This window comes from Amblyomma maculatum, chromosome 10 (genome assembly GCF_055883805.1).
Source record: "Amblyomma maculatum isolate TAMU_Amacu chromosome 10, ASM5588380v1, whole genome shotgun sequence".
NCBI classification, from domain to species: domain Eukaryota; kingdom Metazoa; phylum Arthropoda; class Arachnida; order Ixodida; family Ixodidae; genus Amblyomma; species Amblyomma maculatum.
In genome coordinates, this window is record NC_139353.1 from 131,819,132 (window position 1) to 131,841,238 (window position 22,107).

A 22,107-nucleotide genomic window follows, 5' to 3' on the forward strand; every position below is an offset into this window, starting at 1 on the left:
GAAGAAAAAAAGTGAACTCGATGGCCCTGGACAGGTAATAGGAAGTTATATCCGGAAGGAAATTGATGGTAACTTCAGAGGCAGCAGCCCATATTTTCGTGATGTAAAGCTACAGAAAAAAAAAAAAAACATTTACCTAAAAGATGACACATGTGCACTTTGTGGACGATTCATAAGCACTGTGGAACAAGTTTTACTACACTGTGGCAGTATGTGCACAGACATCGATAGTGGCAGAGTCGATCTTCCCGAGGTCGTTCTTAGTACACTGCTTATCCCTGTACGTACATCACGCGTACATCCTCCATTACGAACCCGCGGCCGGAAATCCCCACCTGAATTGTGTGGTCTTCGGCCCTAGGGCTACGCACGCTTGGCACAATAACCCGGAACTCCTCGGAGTGCGAGATTCGGAGTGCCGACGAGAGAAGACACCCTCCCATACGACTCCGCAGACCTTTCGAATGTAATGAAAAGTTTGCTTTAATTCATGTATCTGCTGTAACCGTAGAAAACAGTTCAGAGATTGCAAATATACGCGTGTGTGAATCTTCAGCAGAGCCTAGCAAAAATTAAAAGCGACAGCGTGCATATCGCAAACGAGAATCAGGTGCGCTCGCTTCTGTGCATACTCTATGGTCCACTCTTCTAATCTGCCATGTTATGTGATAGATCGCTTTAACCAAGCGGTCGTAACCTTATCCAATCGTACTAACGGCCGCCTGGTTGTCCGTCTGCAGATATCTGTCCATGCTTGTTCACCGTGCTCTCTTTTTTTCGTGTACTTTCGTTGCACACACGCACTTGCGACACCTACAGCTGGTCGGAATATCACCCTCAACTCCGCGCACAGGCTCACTCCCGCTGCCAAACAACCCCGGCAGCATCATGGAACAGCCGCCATTACGCAGCCAGCCGCCGTCTTCGCGAAGCTAGACGCCAGTGGCTGCCAAGGAATACACTCCAGACACTGGTTGGCTGACTGTCACACGCGCTGCCTGCCATCACCTGAGGAGGAAATAAACGGGTGAGTCGCGATCGACCCACGGCGAGACGATTGTGATTGATTGCTTCGGCCATCAGCGCCGGGAGCACACAGGCTCGCCGCTGACGAGGCGCAGTGGCATCACGCTGCAAGCGGTCGATACCCGTCACTCGTTTGTTTCGCGACGAGCACGTGGAGCGACGCTGGATTACCCTAGAGGGGGGGAAGCTGCCGGAACAGACAGGCCCCGCCGAGCGATCGACGTTCAAACGAGGCGACGTCAACGAGCTAGCGCCGTCAGATGCTGGGTTGGGGCTATTTTTAGCGCGCGCAATCACCACGCCGGTGACTAGAAAGGCACGCTTGTCTCTCTTTTCCGCAGGAAACTCCTATTAGGAGCGAAAGACAGGCAAACTGTTTATCCACCGTCCTTGGGCGACAGCAAGGGCGGTATTCCTACCGCCTCTCGCAAGCACCCACTCGCAAGCCGAGTTAGACAGCGTGATCTTATTTCTGGCGGCTAAACTTGACGATGCGGTGTCATCGGTAGCGGCAGCGTTTAGACGGAGGCGGAGTAATCAACGCCGCCTACTATATGGCGCGCGACGCCGCTCTGTACCGTCACGCTCAATGTGACTTGTAACACTCAAGCGAATAACCTAGAATATTACTTTATGGAAATGGCTTTGTTACCTGCACCCTTCCAACTGTGAAATGAATGCACAATTTGCAACGCCCCTCCACGCCACCAATTTGTTTTCACTCTTTTTATTTTAGGAAACTGCGACTTGTCTATAGTGAAGTGACATACTGTGCAGTGTACGCGCCAAAGTTGCTGTGAACTTAATGTAAGTAAATTTAAAATTACCGCGCCTTCCTATTCCTCGCGACCATTTCAAGGCGTAACCAATAACACTAAGCGAGCCATATATAGTGGATAGTCCGTCTAAGGTACCAAAATGAAGCGGCTGGGTAAGAAAGATGACAGAAGTGAAATGGTAGGCGGTTACAGAAAGAAGGCAAGAAGTTATGGGAGGTAATGAGGTAATGACAAGAACGGGCACAGTCCTTACCGAGCATTCCCATCGCAGCATCGGGCTATCGAGTGATGATATATCTCTATTATGAGCGTCACCAGCTATTGGCATTGAGTCTATTTCCCTCCTAACTGCGTGCGCTTCTTATCCCTTCACTTCGCAGGCAAGCGACCGTAGCCCTGAAACAAAATTGCTCTGCGAGTGGAAGCGCAGCCAAGATTTCCTCCGCGGGCGACCGACAAAAAGAAAAAAAAAAAAAAAAGAAGGCTGAGAGCCTCTTCAATAAATCTTTTCCAAAGAGCGAGGACATTCCGTTGTTGGTTTTGATGCCTGTATCATCCACCTGATGTCATTTCTGCGCTAACACTGTTTCCTCTTCAACTTTGATTTTCCCGCCATTTCCGCATTCCCGGCAGCGTATTTGGGTTTGCTCGGTACGGTGGCTCCGCAAGGGACAAAACGACAGAAGAGACAAAGAAAGCGGGCTGTTCCGACTAGCATCTACCGCCCCCAGGAGCCGAGCAGCCTAGCGATTAGCGGCGCATGCTTTTTCAATGGGCGTCATGTTAGACGCGGCACTAGCTTGAGAAAGCCTATACTACTACTGATACTACTGTTACTACTACTACTACTACTACTACTACTACTACTACTACTACTACTACTACTACTACTACTATTATTATTATTATCACTAGCTTGAGGAAGCCTATACTACTACTGCTACTACTGTTACTACTACTACTACTGCTACTACTACTACTACTATTATTATTATTATTATTATTATTATTAGTAGTAGTAGTAGTAGTAGCAGTAGTAGTAATAGTAGTAGCAGTAGCAGTAGCAGTAGTAGTAGTAGTAGTAGTAGTAGTAGTAGTAGTAGTAGTATAGAGCAAGACTCGTTTCACTAAGTTGACATTGAATTGTCTGTAGGTAACGGCCAAATTAACTGGCTAAATATTATCTTCCCAGTTTTAATTATTAATGATAATAATAATTGGTTCACAGGAAGGGAAAGGCGCAGTATCTGTCACACTTGTGTCTGTGGACACCAATGTATGTGTCCACAGACACAAGTGTGACAGATACTGCGCCTTTCCCTTCCTGTGAACCAATCATTATTATTATAATTAAAACTGTGAAGATAATATTTAGCCAGTTAATTCGGCCGTTAACTAGACAATTCAGTGCCGACTTCGTGAAACGAGTCTTCCTCTATAGTACTACTACTACTAATGATACTAATAATAATAATATTAATAATACTAATTAGCGGATAAATATTACTGTGTATTATTATTATTATTATTTAGTAGTAGTAGTAGTAGTAATAGTATCATAGGCTCTCTCAAGCTAGTGCCGCGTCCAACGTGACGCCCACTGAAAAAGCATGCGCCGCTAATCGCTAGGCTGCTCGGCTCCTGGGGGCGGTAGATGCTAGTCGGAACAGCCCGTTTTCTTCGTCTCTTCTGTTGCTTTGTCCCTTGCGGAGCCACCGTACCGAGCAAACCCAAATACGCTTCCCGGCACGGTGTATACATTAGTCGTTCCGATTCTAGAGTGTTCCAATACCTTCCATTGCACTGGCATACTAGTTTATAAAAATTCGACTCAATCAATCAAAGACTCCTTCCTTATCAGTACCCATAAGTCACTTATACAGATTAACTCGATTACAGTAGGTCGAAATCGTGTACCTGATGTCATTTCTGCGTTTACATGCACTGTAGATCTCCTCTTCAACTTTGATTTTCCCGCTATTTCCGCATTCCGTGCATGGTGCATTAGTCGTTGGCGCATGATCGTCATCAGCCTGACTATACACACTGCAGGGCGAATGCCTCTCCCATATTCCTCCAATTAATCTGGCCCAGTACCCACGTGACGCACCCCTGCGCACTTAAACTTATAAGCCCACCTAACTTTCTGCCGCCCGCTGCTACGCTTTCCTTCCCTTGGTATCCGATTCGTTACCCTTTGCGACCAAATATTATCCTGTCTTCCCACTACATGTCCTGCCCATGCCCATTACTCCTTCTTGATTTCCACTAGAATGTCACTAACTCCAGTCATTTCTCTGACCCACTCTGCACGCTTCCTATCCCTGTCTTTCTCTAAGCAAATTGTGCCTTCTTGCCTAACGCCTTTCAATATGGGAATTTTAGTTAATTAAGGACAACTATGGTTTTATCCAGCCACTATAAATATCTTCCAGAGCATGCACATATGCCTCATCTACATCCTGATTTCGCAATGTCTGCATGACTGCTGAGGTTTCAACTGAGAGAAATGCTTTTTCGTAATACATGAATGCTACGTATGAATTCTATATATGCTATGAATGCAGTTGGCACCAATGTACGGATAAGGCTGCATTAAGTCTGGATTCAGGTAGATTAGTGCGTCGGGCCAGTGCGATCCGGCAGTTCTTGGCGGTTTCAAATTTGGCGCAATCTTCTCGGTTTGCTGGGGGTCATAAGAGACTGATGACGTAATCACCCTCTACAAGGACTAATTAGAGAATACCGAGGAAGGTCCTGGCCTTTTTTTTTTTTTTTCAAATTTTGCAGGGGCCTTGAGACCGGCTCTGTATAGGGTCACGGCACACTGCTGACGCCATCACGCCCTCTCGACCAACCCGGCAATTACGTTTTTTTCTTTTTTTGTTGTTGTTGTTGTTTTCGCAAGATGACAATTCACTTATCCATGCTGTGTGATTGAATGTCGCATGCTGCAGCGCTACAGCTGATTCGAAGGACGACTGTCGTGCTCGCGATGCTCGACGCAGGCGAGATCGAAGTGCGCTCGTCGCCGATCGGCGGCGTAGCAAGGCACACTAAACAAAATCGCACCTTTTCTGTGTCTATACTCACACCATTCTGCATTGATGTCCTGGTGTGTGGAGATGAATCAGAGATGCAGTCGTTGTCGGGTCTTCACAAATATATTTGGTAGAACCCGCTGAGCCAGGTGTGAAGTCATATGTGTGAAGTATTTGTATCTTTTATTTTATTTTTTTTTTTCATTTTTATGCCCGATGAGGTATTCGACGACTAACGCAGGAAAACACAACGAATGTTCACTTCACCCGCCTCGCTGCTTGGTCATGCCAGAGAACTCGCTTCTTCGAAAACAAATGCATTGAAAGCCCAGTTATGCAGCGCTGGTGTGCTGTGTGGATCACATCCGTCACCTCCTGGATTTTCTTTTTCGTATATCTACCCGCATCTAAATGTTTGGAGACAGAAACCGGGAGTTCCGACACCGATTCTGATTTGTCGCCTCTCTAAATGCGAAGCGAAACTGCTGGTGTCACGTGAGGATGGAGCAAACTAGACAGCGGGAACGTGGAAAGCGAGAACATACAAGAAAACAATAGATGTCACCGTCATCCGTGTGGCACCTGTGGGACCTACTGCAGGATGCATGTAGGCGTGGCGCGCTGCCGACCCCATCGGGAAATCAGCGGAGTGCCGAAGGAGACGCCCAATCGAATCCGAAGCCAACGGAGCCATCATGATACCCGCGTTCGCACCGCGCCTTTCGTTGCTGCGTTTCACAGCGCGGCAGACGTCCGGTCGCGCACGGAACATGCGCTGGGCTCAATGTAGTGGCGCACAGGCGCGTCCGGACTGCAATGGCAGGATTTCAGAGTACTCGAGTTGCCTAGAGACTCGGGTTGCTTAGCTCGGGACAACTCAATCAAAGATCAATACGGAAACGTTACGAAGAACCGACTATGTGAAGGAAAATCGAACAGCGAATACAAGAGAGTTCATTAGTAAGAGCCTATGGTTAGAAAATCTTGTCCACAGTCTCCCTTCTCACGCAGAATAGCCGTTAAGGCCCGCTGCTCACTCCAGGACGGTTGCAATTTGGATATGACGCAACTGATGCGCAGGCTGTCACCGCTCCGCAGTTATATCAGGTCGAGGCAGCTGCTACCTTAAATCTGGCCTTGCAAACAGCGGAATAGGCTTACACGCTGCTGATTTCAATAGTGCATTTGCACTGGCTGTTTTTGAAGCGCGGGACGCTGCAAGGGACTCCACCTAGCACTGTGAGGGAGCGACACACTAGAAGCTGCTCCCCATGTCAACCTCTCTGTAAATATCGCTAACAAATGCTTTTCAGCACCGCTCCCACCCACGTTTTAGTTCAGAACTAGAGTTACTGCATAGACTATGACAGAGCTGCGCGAAGGTGCCGTGTAAGCAACAAAGGTGTGCAGAGAGCAATACATTGTCTTTGCAGGAGTATATAGCGGCGAAGAGAGACTGGAAATGCAGTCGAGAAGTGATTACTTTGGCTGTCCTATTCGAAATGAGTCGTCGTCGATACAGTTGAAATATATAACTGCACCAAGCGAAAGACTCGAGCATTATAAAGTTAGAGCACAACACACGCACGCACGCACGCACACACGCACACACAGACACACACACACACACATACTTACGACACAGCACAAGCGCTCTCGTTAGTCTGTCTGTGCGTGGTTATTTTGCGCTCTAACGTTATTATGCTCAATATGCGCCAACTTGCTCAGGAAGAAGTTATACTGTAGCGAAAGACTCGCGAAAGAAGTCACAGTGAAAGACTATACTGAAATACGTGCTGTCAGATACCTCCTCAATTCAGCCACAAAAGCATACATTTTGTGCATTCCCTCTCTAGAAGCAACACTCAACAGATTGCCTCGCATATTATTTCTCGTCATGAAAGGCGCTTTTGGCGGCCGCCACCATTGCCGACGGCGGCGAACCATGGATCTTCCGCACGGTACGAAACAAAACGATCTGCCGCTTTCTTTGTCGTTGGTGCTCTCCGGAGAGGAATACCCCGTTACATCGGCGCCTATGGCGAAAGCAAAAATTAAATGAATCATATATCACAGCGACAGGCTGACACAGCGTACCAAATTAGAAATGTGAGAGCCACTCGCAGACAGAGCTGCACGCCGCTACGACGAGGGACGATTCAATGCGGTCGGAGTGGCCGTTTCACGGTGGCACAGCACACAGTAATTCTATCCAGAACACTGACACGCTGATCTCTATCGAACAGAGACACGGAAGGGTCTTGCAGGTATTTTGTTCGCTTGAATGGAAACCTCTTTTTCTTTTTTTTTTTTAGTTTTTAGTTAGACGCTACCACCGGATGCACCGCCCTCACCGATTACTTGCTCTAGCCAAGCCGCGTTCGATGTGACATGAAACACTTCCGGTTCTATGCGACCGCGCGCTAGTTCAGCATGATTAGGCGGAATTCATCACAACCCACACAAAGGCAAGACCATGCAGCAGTGCCGCAGCTCTCAGAATTCATTGCATGTATCACAAACATTTATACTACAGTTGAAAGCACTCGGTGAGGTCTCCCGGAAGGAACATACGCTGCCGTGCGCCCACTTGTCGTGGGTGGCATGATGGAGATATGCCCATTGTTTAACGAAACGACGGTTTGCGGACGGAATATGGATGCCTGGGGTACAAGCCGCGAAACGCGCCAGGAATTAAAAAGAAGAAGAAAAAAGGCTACTAACGAATAAAGCGAAGAGGCCTCCTTAGAAACTTTCGGGCATTCGCGAAGGAGACAACGAGGCAGAGATCCAACCCATGTAATACGCGATGCATAAACAAAAGCTACAAGAAAAAAATATTTGCGAACAAATCCGAAGACTCCTCCCCAAAATGCAAAGGCGGGAGTGCCGTGTGTCCCGGCAGTACATCCGGTCTCAGATCTTGCGTACCGAGCGGCGGAAGCCGGAAGACACAGTGCGGCTGGGCGTGCATTGTACAGCTAAATGGAATAAGTTGCTGCAGTCGTGTCGTACGATCGTCAAACTGAGTTTTGCTGTGAGAAAACATATGGCAGGTTATTCGTTACCTTCAAATGTCGTCAAATGTCCGTGTGTCTCAGAATGTCCGCCAATGCTATATTTCCTAACACCACACCCAATGTCGCTGACATCTTTTCTCTTCTTGCTTTAGTTCAAAAGCGAAGAATAATACTCATTTTCAAATCGCCTAGCTGTACCCTCCTGTTTCGGGAAAACTCCTGCCTGAATATTGCCACACCGCTGTCTATCTTCTGGCGCCACCAAGTGGCCGAACCATGTCTTGGCACGTGACTGATCATCGCCCTCGTCTCTCTCGACCTTCGCTTCATTTAAAAGGCCTGCTCGGTTGTTCTGCTGCTTGTCACGTTTGGCGGTGACATTTGGTGGACCGTGCCGGCTAAACTCCCATGTACGTTGCCCTCGAAGACTTCAGTGACGCATGCTCACCGAAGCGCGGACGCCACTCCCATTCATAAAGCGCGCCGTCGCCTCCGAGGCCTTCAAACCGAGTTTGAGCCACTTACCACACCGGTGCGAGCCATGACATCTACTACGGGCAGTCAGACAAGTCAGCATTCTAGCAAAGCCCCACCGTTCATCCTTCTCGCACCTTGATCACCTACATCATTTCAGGGTGACCAGTTCGAGGATGTGGAAGACTGGTTGGCCAGTTTTGACCGTGTGGCCGCGTTCAACCAACGGGACGACGTGCGGAAGCTGATGAAGGTGTACTTCGAGCTGCAAAACTCGACCAAGACGTGGTTTGAGAACCACAAGGCGTCCTTGGTCAACTGGGCAGCCATTATCCGTGAGTTGCTTGCGACTTGCGACAGTCAGCTCGAGTGCGCGCAAAGAAAATGCAGAAATTGCATTCATTCGAGGTCTCGGCAGTACAATGAGAGCGTGGCATGTTTGTCGAGGACATGACGCGACTTTTCAATCGGGTACACCCATGCCTGAGGCAACGAAGGTACGGCGCCTCCATGCGTAGGGTGCCCAATACGGCCGTCAGGCAAGCGTAGCGGCCACCCACTGATGAGCGCCCATGCCAGCAGCCAGGGACGAGACATTGCGAGAGCTTGTGAGGAGCACAGTCCGCGAAGAGCTGCAGAACCTGCACTTGGATGCTCCCCCTGCAATGAATTCTTCTACCGGGGACGTCATCCGTGATGAAATCCCACGAGCGGTGCACACGACCAGCACCACAACCAAAACCATGCGTTATGACTTCGATGTCCTACGTCGACCTTCCCGCGAGCCGCATCCATTCTTCCCCGTTGCAGGACCCCCTCCTCGCTACCTGCGCCCCTTCGAGCAGCAACAAGACCTGTGCCCCGTTTAACCGTAGCAAGAACTGCGTCTCGCTATCAGCAAGGCGCACTTGTGGCGCACGCCCGACAGACAGCCGCTCTGTTATCACTGCGGGGGGCCTGGCCATATTCTTCGCAATGCCCATACCGGAGAATAGGTAGAACACCCATCGACCCCGCTATGGCGAAAGACCACAGGAGATTGAATACCTGGCTGCTCACGAGATGCCCCCAACGTCACCGCAACGGCAGTCGCGATCGTCATCCACGAGGCGCTTTACTTTACACAGTCGATACTCTTCCTCTGGGCCATTCAGACGCACTTCCCCTCGCCGGGGAAACTAAACCCGGCGACCCCCGGGGGTGAGGCCGCCGCTACAGCTCAGGTTCAACAGCCTCCATCCGACGATTTGACGCGACGATCTGAAACGACGAATTTACCGAAATGCTGCAAACGCATTGTTTCCGGTGAAATTTTTGTAACCGCCGACAGTTGTGATGTCGCCGCACTCGTGAATACCGACGCTGATTTTTCGGTCATCAGTAGCCAGCTAGCCAAGGCTTACCTTATGGAGTGTAAGGTTCTGACGCCATTGACTTGGGCAATGATGCGCACCGCGGGTGGCCATGTGATGAAGCCAATTAGTGTGTGCACTTGCCGCCTAGAGATCAGCGGTTTTACTTTCACTGGCACCTTTGCCGTATTACAAGAATGCTCAGAAGACCTGATCCTCGGCATGGATTTTCTTCAAGAGTATAGTGCGGTTATAGACTTTGGGAAGCAGCTCACGGTTTCGTTTTTAACCAAGCGATCCATTGATAGCAACACGGACTTCCGGAAGACAATGTTGCGCGTCTGCGACGACCACATAACGATCCCTCGGCGTGCGAGCAAGTTCGTCCCAGTCGGATGTGATCACAGCACCCGCACGTGTGGCATTGCTGAAGCTAGCATGTCACTGCTTCTCACTCGACAAGTGTGTGCAGATCGGGGCTTTGTCGAACTTACGCAACGCCAACGCGCTCCTGTTCAATCCTCCTAAACAAGTACAGGGTACCTAATCTGCCGCGCAACACAAAAGAGGAGCTGCGCGTGATATAACTGCGCTTCACTTACCATTCACAAAACAGTATGCGTTTTAAACATCGCATGTTCACATATATATATATATATACATATGTATATATATTGTTACGAGGTTTATTTACACAGATGTTAGGATGCGCTGGAGATTAGCACACCACAGCGGACAGACCCAGCTACCTCGTCCTCTTCTACTTATTCCGCAAAACCTCATCTTCCTTCAATAAAGACCGCGGGAAGTGCGTGACACTGCCCCCTTTGCAGACGAAGCCCGCAGGGCGAGTCAAGGTTCGTCACGTTGATAGAAGGGCTTCATGCGGGCCACGTGGACTACTTGAGTCTTCCGAGAACGACGCCCTTGGGTGATCAGGCGAGATACTACGAAGTTGACTGCGCTGATGCGTTCCAGTACAACGAAAGGGCCAGTATAGTGGTGCAACAGTTTCTGGCACAAGCCGCGCTTACGCAACGGCGTCCAAAGCCACACCAAGTTCCCAGGGGCATAATTAACATCTTGATGACGCTTGTCGTAGCGTTGCTTGTAGCGTTCCTGGGAGGCTAAAGTGCGAAGTCTAGCGAGTCGACGAGCTTCTTCAGCCAAAGAGAGAGTAGGCGCTAGTGAAGTTTCAGCAGGGAGTGAGAAAGGCAGAAACGTGTCCAAAGTGCTTCGCGGAGGTCGTGCATAAAGAAAAAAAAACGGACTGTAGCCTGTCGTTTCGTGCTTAGCAGTGTTAAATGAGTATGTTATAAACGGAAAGACTTATCCAAGTTTTTGTGGTGGGAGTCGACATATATTGCGAGCATATTGCTAAGCGTCCGACTAATGCGTTTGGTAAGACCGTTTGCTGGTGGGTGGTAAGGAGTCGAATGGCGAAAAGGACGAGCAGAGGCGAAGAAGTTCTTCTACAACTTTTGCCGTAAACTGTCGGCCACGATCGCTTATTAACACACGAGGAGGCCCATGTCGAAGAATTATGGACCGTAGGAGGAACGCCGAGACATTAGAAGCAGTGGCTGACGGTATAGCAGCAGTTTCACAGTAACGCGTAAGGTAGTCTACGCACACTATGACCCAGCGGTTTCCGTTGGAGGAACGGGTAACGGTCCTAGAAGGTCAACTCCTGCCTATTCGAATGGGATTCGTGGTGGCGTTATAGGCTGAAGATGACCCGACGGTGAGCAGGTTGGGTACTTGAAACGCTGTAACTGGAGGCAGCTGGCCACGTCACGTCGAGTAGTTTTACGCATCTTCGGCCAATCAAAAACGTTCCTTAGTGCTGTGCAATGTCCTCGCGAAACCCAACTGTCCAGCTGTGGCATCGTCGTGCATTACCCGAAGAACATGACACCTAAAACTTGTAGGAACTACCAGAAGAAGAGGCGCACCTAGTGACGAGTAGTTCTTCCTGTATAGTACACCGTCACGAATGCAGAATGAGGTCGTAGGGTTCCGGGAACTTGCTGCATCAAAAAGTGGCGCCAACTCGTTGTCGTTCCACTGCGCAATCTTGAATTCACCAATATCGGGGAAACTTGTAGAGATAGCAGCTATATATTCATCGAAAACCTCATTGCCGCAATCAGTAGTTTCAAGTGGCAACCGTGACAGGCAGTCAGCATCACCGTGCTCACGACCACTCTTAAAAGCCACAGTAAAATTGATTTCTTGGAGGCGCAAAGCCCACCGCACAAGGCGTCCACAGGGGTCACGAAGGTTTACAAGCCAACATAGGGAATGATGGTCCGTCACAATTTTAAATGCACATCCATAAAGATATGGCCTAAACCATTGTACACCGAATACTACAGCTAAGCATTCCTGTTCAGTTACTGTGTAATTACGCTCAGCCTTGCTTAAAGAACGGCTTGCATATGCAACGACATGTTCATTGCCATTGTGGCGCTGTATGAGGACTGCACCAATTCCGACTGCGCTGGCGTCAGTGTAAAGTTCTGCTGGAGCTGATGGGCAGAAGTGGAGTAGCACAGGTACTGATGTCAAAATAAATTTTACCTGACGAAAGGCGGAGTCACAATCAGCAGTCCACTTGAAAGGCACATCTTTTTGCAGAAGAAGAGTAAGGAGATATGCTAGGTCAGCAATCTTCGGAACAAAATGCCGAAAATAGGAGCGAAGCCCCAAAAAACTCCTGAGCTGTTTTAATGATTTCGGTGGTTTAAAGCAAGTGACAGCATCGATCTTTTTCGAATCCGGCCTGATTCCATCGTTGTCTATGAGATGTCCAAGTACTACAGTCTGGCGTTCTCCAAAACGACATTTCTTGGAATTGAGTACCAGACCAGCTTTCTCGATATACACTCCAAGACAATCTCTAATCGACTATTGTGTTCATAAAAAGTTGTCCCGAATATCACTACATCGTCCAAATAACACATACAAATGTGCCACTTCAGTCCGCGCAAAACTGTATTCATGAATCTTTCGAACGTGGCTGGAGCGTTACTTAATCCAAACGGAATCACACTAAATTCATACCGCCCGTCTGGGGTGATGAATGCCGTCTTTTCTTCATCTTCCGAGTGCATGGGGATCTGCCAATAGCCTGATCGCAGGTCAATTGAGAAAAAAATAGGAGGTGGAGTGTAAGCAATCAATGGCGTTATCAATACATGCAGGGGATACACGTCTCTCTTGATAACAGTATTCAGCCGTTGATAATCGACACAAAATCGCCATGTGCTATCTTTCTTTTTGACTAGAGTCACAGGAGCAGCCCACGGAGTAGACGATTCTTGAATGATGCCTTTATGCAGCATAACACGAACTTGTTCTTCGATTGTTTGGCGCTCTGATGGGGATACGATAAGGCTTCTGACGGATTAGATCAGCAGTCCCAGTATTGATTCGGTGCTGAGCACGGGAAATGGGAATCCGTGGTGGCGAGTACCGAGAGAAATCGAAAGCTGCAGTATGTTTCGCCAGAACTTCCACTAAACTGTGACGGTCACTTGTTGGCAGGGATTTGTTAATCATGGCAAGAACTTTTGTCTCATCTACTTCTGAGCATGCGGTAGGCTGGAAATTGTCTGTGCTGAGCACGGCCACTGATTTAAAAGTGTCTTCGTCAAAGTTGGCAAGTTTTAGACCACGTGGTAATACAACAGGTTCGTTAGAGCAGTTAGTCGTCCACAAAGAAGAATGGCCATTCATGACTGAGATGATGCAGCGGGGAATCAGAATACTTTTCTTCGCGCAGTTGAGGGGGAGTGGTTCAACCACAGCGTCGAACGCATCACTGGCACAGGTTGCACTAACAACTCGTATAAACTCTGCTGACATTGCAGGAATGACTATGTCGTCCGAAACCGAAAGCGTGCTAGGATTGGTCCGCGAATTTTCACGCAAAGCAGATTCAATTCGAGTGCTCACAGATATGTCTCCGTTGCGAAAGTCGAGAGTGGCCCCACATTGTTCCAGGAAATCAAGTTCAAGAATTACGTCATGCGTTGATCGAGCAAGTAAAGCGAATTCATTTCGGAATGTGTGGCCGGCGATAACAAGATTCACGGAACAGACTCCAAGTGGGTTAAGCGGTTCGCCACCAACACCCCACAATGCTGTCGCACTACCCCAGGCAAACATAATTTTACGACCAAGGCAGTTTTTAAAAGCGAGACTTATAATAGAAATCGTTGCACCTGCGCCCAACAATGCCATAGCACATACACCGTCCACAAACACTTCAATTCGGTTCTTTAACATCGAAACGGGCAGAGGCATGGGTAAGCTAGAATAATTTGCGACCTCACCTCCATCGGCCGCACTCACTATAGTTTCCCGGAGGTGGCGACCGTCGTCGGGGAGAAGAGGAGCGTCGTAGGCGCCGAGATGGTGGTGTCAGGCTACAGTCAGAGGTCGGTGATTCGTTTCGGTTCAGCGCCATTCTGCGTTCTTGTCGGCAGGCTGTTGCTCTTCGTCATTCCGGCCAGATGTTCTTCTATATGAATCATCATTTTCAGCAAAAAACCTTGTACGGGAGTTCACCCACTGTCCGCGATACTGCTGGTACGGACGGCGATTGTGGCAAAAACGCGAAATGTCGCCGATCATCCCACAGGCATAGCACACTGGCGGCTCACGTTCATTCGATGAATAAGGCTCATCGTCGCTTGGATTAAACGCTTCATGTTCTGGATCTAGTCGACGAGGATGACGAGAGTGCTCGCTGTTGTAGGCATTGATGGTGAGAGGCTCGATGTTCGGGCGATGAGCATCAGAGCATCGGGTGTCCGAAGGAGACGTAACAGAGGGAGCATAGCAGGTAGAAGATGGGCTATTGTCTGACGAAGAGGTGCCACTGTAGACAGGTCTGACGTGGCCCCCAATATCTTAATGCCTCCGAAGCTCTTCGCGGACGATCTGTCGAATTGTATCTGCCATGCTTGCCGTTTCAGACACATCCACAATGGCGACAGTTGTGACATTAGGCAACCGACCAAACTTCGGAATGATACGGCGTCGCTTCAAACATTCAAACGTGCGGCAGTGTCGTGTTACATCAGCGGTGGTATTCAAATGGTCCTTGCAGATAAGAAAGTTGTACACGTCTTGCGCTATTCCTTTGAGGAGGTGACCCACTCTGTCTTCCTCAGTCATCGGAGCATCAACTATTCTGCACAGCTTGAGGACTTCTTATATGTAAGTTGTGCAGGTCTCCCCCGGTACTTGCGCTCGTTGAGCCAGAGTCTGTTCGGCTCTTCTTTTTTTTCGAGCATCGGCATCGCCAAATCCCGCTCTCATTTCTTCCATGAAGCTATCCCAGGTAGTAAGGGATGCTTCACGATTGTCAAACCATGTTAGCGCAGTTTCTTCAAGAAAAAATACCGCATTCGCCAACTTGGTATTCGCATCCCAGCGGTTCTATTTGCTCACCCGATTGTAGTGGGTCATCCACGTCTTCCCCGGGCTTGCCATAGAAGTGCCAGGGTTGCCGATAAGGCTGTGCAGTGGTCGGTTGAGCTGCTGGCGTGGGCTGCGTTGAACTATCTGCTTGCGCCATCTCCGTCCTAAAGGGGGGGGGGGGGGGGGGGGGGGTAGCCCAGCAATTTTTCTGCTTCGGCGAAGTAGGAGAGGTTCCGTGATCTGTACCCCGCACCGCACCTCCACCACACTTGTTACGAGGTTTATTTACACAGATGTTAGGATGCATTGGAGATTAGCACACCACAGCGGACAGACCCAGCTTCCTCGTCCTCTTCTGTTTATTCCGCCAAACCTCATCTTCCTTCAATAAGGACCGCGGGAAATGCGTGACAATATATATATATATATATATATATATATATATATATATATATATATATATATATATATATGCTCTTCGCTCTTGATCACGTTCTACGCGACGCTGGCGGTAACACAGGACGTTCCACGTCCACCGCTATGGTTGAGGGTGGCGCTGGTGAACACTCTCAAGGTTCGTATACAGACAACATTAATACCCAAGAAAGTAGGAGAGGGGACAGCGGCCAATGTAGCTCAGTTGGAAGAGCACCGGACGCTATAATCGGAGGTCGTGGGTTCGGTTCCCACCATCGGCACATTGTTTTCCCTTCTACTTTGTGTTTATATTTCCCCTAAATAGATTAGATCAGTAATTTATGTGATTACCAAAGTAAAAATTAAAAAAAAGGTAAAATCCACAATGCTTTCCTTGGCCTCGCCGACTGTTGGCTTCTTGCCTTCATGTCTTATAACGAGCACCCTCATTTTCCCTATATATGTATGTATGTATGTATGTATGTATGTATGTATGTATGTATGTATGTATGTATGTATGTATGTATGTATGTATGTATGTATGTATGTATGTATGTATGTATATGTGTATATGTGTATATGTGTGTGTGTGTGTGTGTGTGTGTGTGTGTGTGTGTGTGTGTGTGTGTGTGTGTGTGTGTGTGTGTGTGTGTGTGTGTGTGTGTGTGTGTGTGTGTGTGTGTGTGTGTGTGTGTGTGTGTGTGTGTGTGTGTGTGTGTGTGTGTGTGTGTGTGTGTGTGTGTGTGTGTGTGTGTGTGTGTGTGTGTGTGTGTGTGTGTGTGTGTGTGTGTGTGTGTGTGTGTGTGTGTGTGTGTGTGTGTGTGTGTGTGTGTGTGTGTGTGTGTGTGTGTGTGTGTGTGTGTGTGTGTGTGTGTGTGTGTGTGTGTGTGTGTGTGTGTGTGTGTGTGTGTGTGTGTGTGTGTGTGTGTGTGTGTGTGTGTGTGTGTGTGTGTGTGTGTGTGTGTGTGTGTGTGTGTGTGTGTGTGTGTGTGTGTGTGTGTGTGTGTGTGTGTGTGTGTGTGTGTGTGTGTGTGTGTGTGTGTGTGTGTGTGTGTGTGTGTGTGTGTGTGTGTGTGTGTGTGCGTATATCGATCTCTACAGTAGCCAAAGTAGTCAGGACCGTAATGAGATTGGCGGTAGGGAAAAACAGTCAGACGTTCCACCGGTGACGAAGGACGAGATTAAGAAAGCAATAGAAACTATGAAAAAAAAGGAAAGCAGCTGGAGAGGATCAGATAACTATATATTTGTTGAAGGACGGTGGGGATATCGTGGTAGAAAAACTGGCCACCCTGTATACGCAGTGCCTGGTGTCATCGACGGTACCGGAACCATGGAAGAACGCAAGCATTATCCTCATTCATAAGAAAGGGGACGCTAAAAACCTTAAAAATTACAGACCAATCAGCTTACTGTCTGTTACGTATAAGGTATATTTACTAAGGTAATCGCTAATAGAATCAGGAAAGCATTAGGTTGCAATCAAGTAAAAGAGCAAGCAGGGTTTCGGAAACGGTACTTTACTACCGATCATATTCATACCATCAACCACGGGATAGAAAAATGTTCGGAATATAACCAGCCTTTATACATAGCATTCGTTGATTACGAAAAAACAATTGACTGAGTAGAAACCTTGGCGGTAATGCAGGCATTGCGAAATCAGGGAGTAGACGAGCAATACGTGAAACTGCTGGAAGATATATATATAGTGGCATGCACAGCAACCATAGTTCTACATAATGAAAGTAACAAAATTCCCATAAAGAAAGGTGTTAGGCAAGGTGACACGATCTCCCCAGTACTATATTCACAGCTTGCTTAGAGGAAGTATTCAGACATGGAATTGGAGCAGTTAGGGATAAGGGTAGATTAATCTGCGAATTGCTGATGACATTGCCTTGCTAAGTAACTCAAAAGATAAACTGCAAATAGCTTAGACAGGAAAGGTAGAAAGATAGGCTTGAAAAACAATATGCAGAATACTAAGGTAATATTCAACTGCCTCGGGAAGGAACAGCAGTTTACGTTAGGTAGCGAAGCACTGGAGGCGAATACGTGTACGTAGGACAGGTAGTAACCGCAGATCCGGACCATGAAAAGGAAATAACAGGAAGAATAAGATTGGGATGGAGCGCATTTGGCACGCACTTGCATATTATGACTAGCAGCTTACCGGTATCGCTCAAGAGGAAAGTATACAACAGCTGCATCTTACCTGTACTCACCTATGGGGCTGAAACGTGGAAGCTAACCAAGAGGGTTCTACTTAAGTTGAGGAAAACGCAGGGGGCTATGGAACGAAAAATGGTAGGGGTATAACATTAGGAGATAGGAAGCGTGCGAGTGGGTCAGAGAAATAACTCAAGTTAACGACATTCTAGCAGAAATTAAGAAGAACAAATGGACATGGGCAGGACATGTCGTGCGAAGAGAGGATAACCGATGGTCGCTGAGGATAACAAACTGGATTCCAAGGGAAGGAAAGCGTAGCAGGGGGCGGCAGAAAGTTAGGTGGGCGGATGAAGTTAAGAAGTTCGCAGGGGTAAAGTGGATGCAGCTAGCACAGAACCGGGTTAAGTGGAGAAATATGGGAGAGGCCTTCACCCTGCAGTGGGTACAGTGAGGCTGATGATGATGATGATGTTGTTTTTTAAACTCTCGGTGATTCATTTTACATTTAATAATCAGTTGTCATAAGCTCTTTCTGATATATATATATATATATATATATATATATATATATATATATATATATATATATATATATATATATATATGAAGGAAAGAAGCCAACAGTCGGCGAGGCCAAGGAAAGCGTTGGGGATGGTACTTTATGTCTTTTTTTTATGCTTACTTGGATAATCACACAAATTAGTAATGTAATCTGTTTAGGGGTAAGATAATTAGACACAAAGTAGAAGAAAAAACAACGTGCCGATGGTGGGATCCGAACCCACGACCTCCGAATAACGCGTCCGGTGCTCTTCCAACTGAGCTACATCGGCCGCTGTCCCCCCTGCTACTTTCATGGGTATTTATGTTGTCTGTATACGAACCTTGAGAGTGTTCACCAGCGCCACCCTCAGCCATAGCAACGGACGTATATATATATATATATATATATGAGGGGACCGCCTTTAGTGGAGGCCGGTGCCATTACGAAAAAATGGCTGTAAACAAACGTGTCGTGTCGCATCCTGATTTACCGCACCGCCGCAGACCGTGGGAGGAAGTTGCAACTACGTCGAGAAAAATCGATCGGCGAGCAAGTCGAGTGCTGGCGCTGCCACTGTGCAGCCAGAACAAACGGACACAAGACACTGTGCGCAGCGTCCATCTCCTCTGGTCAGAACACACCGCAATGATACAGACAAGAAGAAAAACATTGCACCTCCCCATCTGAGAAAATGTACGGGAAGAGGCAGATGACTCGGTTTATAGGAAGAATGGTCTCACGGTGACTATAGAGCGGACCGCCACAGGCCCGGATACATGGCTCGTTGACACAGGAACTGCTACGAGTAGTAAACAGTGCTTATTTTTATTTTTCGCTGGTTCGCGCTTATTTTTATACATTGGAGTTGAGTCATTGCAGTAAGACAACAATAAAAGCATATGTAAGGAAAGTCCCAAAAGTGGCGAGGAAAACAACCAAAAATAAATGAAGACCGCTGTGCCGGTACAGCGGATGCCCGCAGGCACGCAGTCGCCTCGCAAGTCGCGAGGGGCGCCCCAGTGGTATACGCGATGGCTTTGAGGCGACACAGCGAGAAAAGTGCAGCGCACCGCGGCGCTGCATGCTGTTCTTCGGGCTCACCTTGGGGGTCCTGGCGTACTTGCCCGTCCGCGTGTCCCGGATGCTGGAGATGTCCAGGAACTCCGTCTCCTGCGAGGGCAAGGACAAAAAAAGAAAAAAGTGCAATCAGCGTGGACACTTCTGCAAAGAGTTTGCGCAGCCCTGGGAGTCAGAGGGCGCTACGGCAACTGGGCACTACGGCAACTGGGTCCGCCTCATTGTGATCAAGGAACCCGTAGGGGTTCCGAAACGTCTTCTTTTTTCATATTGACTTGGTCAGTGACTGAAACTCTTTTTACTCAACTGGGCACTATATATGAGGTCGCAGGAAGCAAGCTCTGTAAGCGCACAGTACTGCCATCGCGAATGTCATCGCAAGCCGAACAACGAGCTCGCTTCAGAGTGGCTTACGCAAACTCCAGCAGTGTCTCCAGAAAATAACGGATATTAATCTGACACGCTTAATTTCAAAATTTCTTCCAGGTTTTAGAAAGCTACAATCTAAATTGCGCTCTGTCAAATCGATCATATTCACGTAGTTCCACAATGAAGAAATGAGGAAAGGGGAACAGATCGGAGACCGTTAACGCGGGTGAACTTAGTATAACGCGCGATAGCATTCGTTTGACGTAGCTTATCTTACCAAGTGTAGATGGAGTTCAAGCTCTGTTCTTGCTCGCTACTCGCGATGTAAGGGTCCTGGAGGCTAAAATCCGATCACGCATTCCTACCTAAATGGCGAAGCCCGAGTTCACAGCGCCATCAAAGGTCCGGGCTTCGCAGATACACCCCTAGAATTTACTCCTCGATTCAATGTTTTGTAGCGTAAAACTACGCTATGCGGGCCAGAGTCGAGTTTCGCGTGAGTGTGTGTCGCCCGTTATGCGCATGCGCGAGAGCCACGTGACGTCACAACAGACGCAGGTGCGTCGCCTCCTCGCCAAAGCCGGTGCGCGCTCCTCTGGCTCCTCGCCGCCGCCGCCTGCGTGCGCTCCTCTCCGACGCGTGACCTTTAGCCGGAGCCGTGTTTACGACAGTTGCGCCGCGCGCTACTGCGCATGTTTTAAGCTATATATATCCAGGCACAGCAGAGCTAAGCCACTGCTGTTTTTTTTTTTTTGCATTAAAAACCTGCCCGCGAGCAGCTGGACAAGCTTGGCAGCCATGTATACACTTCAACCGAAAAAGACTCAAAGTAAGGCAAAGCTTTGTGTAGAAATGGTACATCGCAATACAGGTTTCAATGCCGAGGTTCTACAGAAGCGACGCAGAAAGTGAACGGTTATAAAACTACGGTTTAATGCCAAACAACACGTAGTCACGACAAAGTATGGAAGAGCAAAGTCACCTGAACGACAGAGATAAGCGGAAATCAGCCGGTTGCGCTCAGCGAGGCAAAATAGAAACACCAAAAACTGTGACTTAGGTTTTGAATGTACCAGAAAACCAACGCACGGCAATGAAATACCCCGAGGAGCAGTGCGTACATTCTTTGTCGGCAAAACGGGGAATGTTTTGGACACTTTATCTAGATCTTTGATGCGTTTTGATGCGGACGAGCCCTTGGACAAAGACGTTTAGCAGTCACAAAGCAGAATACATTCCTTCGTCAGACAGCCTCTCCTCCGAAGCGAGGGAATTGAAGTTTTCTACCGATCTTTGTTGGTGTCTGAGTATTTTTCTTCGCGAGAAAAGTTCGCACAAAGTTATGAGCAAATTAAACCATGCAGGTTCCTAAGAGACAGCTTCAATCAAAAGAGCGTGAGACACGTGGTTGTGAGTCCAATATTGCGGAATCGCATCAGTCAGCTTTGACCGCCACGTCCCCTTCACCTAAGTTGATACAAGTTACAAGAGCGGAGAGGACCAAGGAAGAACAGGCACGGACACGGCGTCTAGGCCGGACAAATAATTTATCGTTAGTCTTCCCAACCATCTTTTAGTATGAACAGTCAGACACTGGCTATGGTGTCATCGCTGATTAGCTGTGGCAACTTTGAGATAACACGGTTTATGCGAAATTGCAGTGTGGTAGCTTTTTGTTTCTCTGTAGTCATCCCAATCCTTGGCCCAGGCAGATGTAAGGGCCTACTTTAGAAATGCTCCTTAGCTTATGGGGTTTGTTTACTTCTGACGAGAAGGCCTCCATGCTTCCTCACCTTAAGGAGGCATTAAAGGGAGCAGTATGATTCTGGAATCGTCCTTGGGTAAGGGAGGCACTCAAAGCGACGAGGAGCCACTTGTGCGCGTCTGGCGTGAAGAATATGCGCCGTTCAATAAAAAAAAAAAAAAAAAACATAAATGCTATAAATTGCGAAAGAAAAGCAGGTACACATCTATAACTTTGTATTCTTTTGAGGTACGTTTGGTTTGTATTTTGTACGCATTGTTTATAAGCTTTAGATGGCTCGGCAGGAAAACATTGTAGACCTGGCAACGTGCAATAATTTACAGTTGCAGCGGCCATGCAGGTGCTGCAGCGACTTTTTGATTGGCCGCCACCCTCGACATCTCGGTGACGACGGCTTGGCCCGCTCTGCCACTGTGAAGTGGGCCTTAGCCGAGCAGCCGGGCATGGCCTACTGCGGAAGAATGGAGAGGTACAGAAATTGTGGGGGACACTTAAACTGCCCCTTTAGTTGTCTGACACGGTAGCGTAGGCTACCCCAGCCCCCATATAAAATAAATGAGTAAAATTGAAGGTAGCGCAAAAAAAAAAGAGGGCCAAGGAGTAGGACACAACACGAGAAGGACGCAACACGAGAA

The 22,107-nt window shown here is 48.1% G+C and overlaps 1 protein-coding gene across 2 annotated transcripts in view; it reads right to left on the reverse strand.

Annotated features, from left to right (window-relative positions):
- Plc21C (Phospholipase C at 21C) overlaps nucleotides 1-22,107 on the reverse strand; it is a 290,194-nt gene that overhangs the window by 130,026 nt on the left and 138,061 nt on the right. For both annotated transcript variants that reach the window (XM_084580466.1, XM_084580465.1), the window contains exon 3: nucleotides 19,363-19,431. In XM_084580466.1, the coding sequence (XP_084436592.1) occupies nucleotides 19,363-19,431 (69 nt within the window). The remainder of the gene's footprint in view (nucleotides 1-19,362; nucleotides 19,432-22,107) is intronic.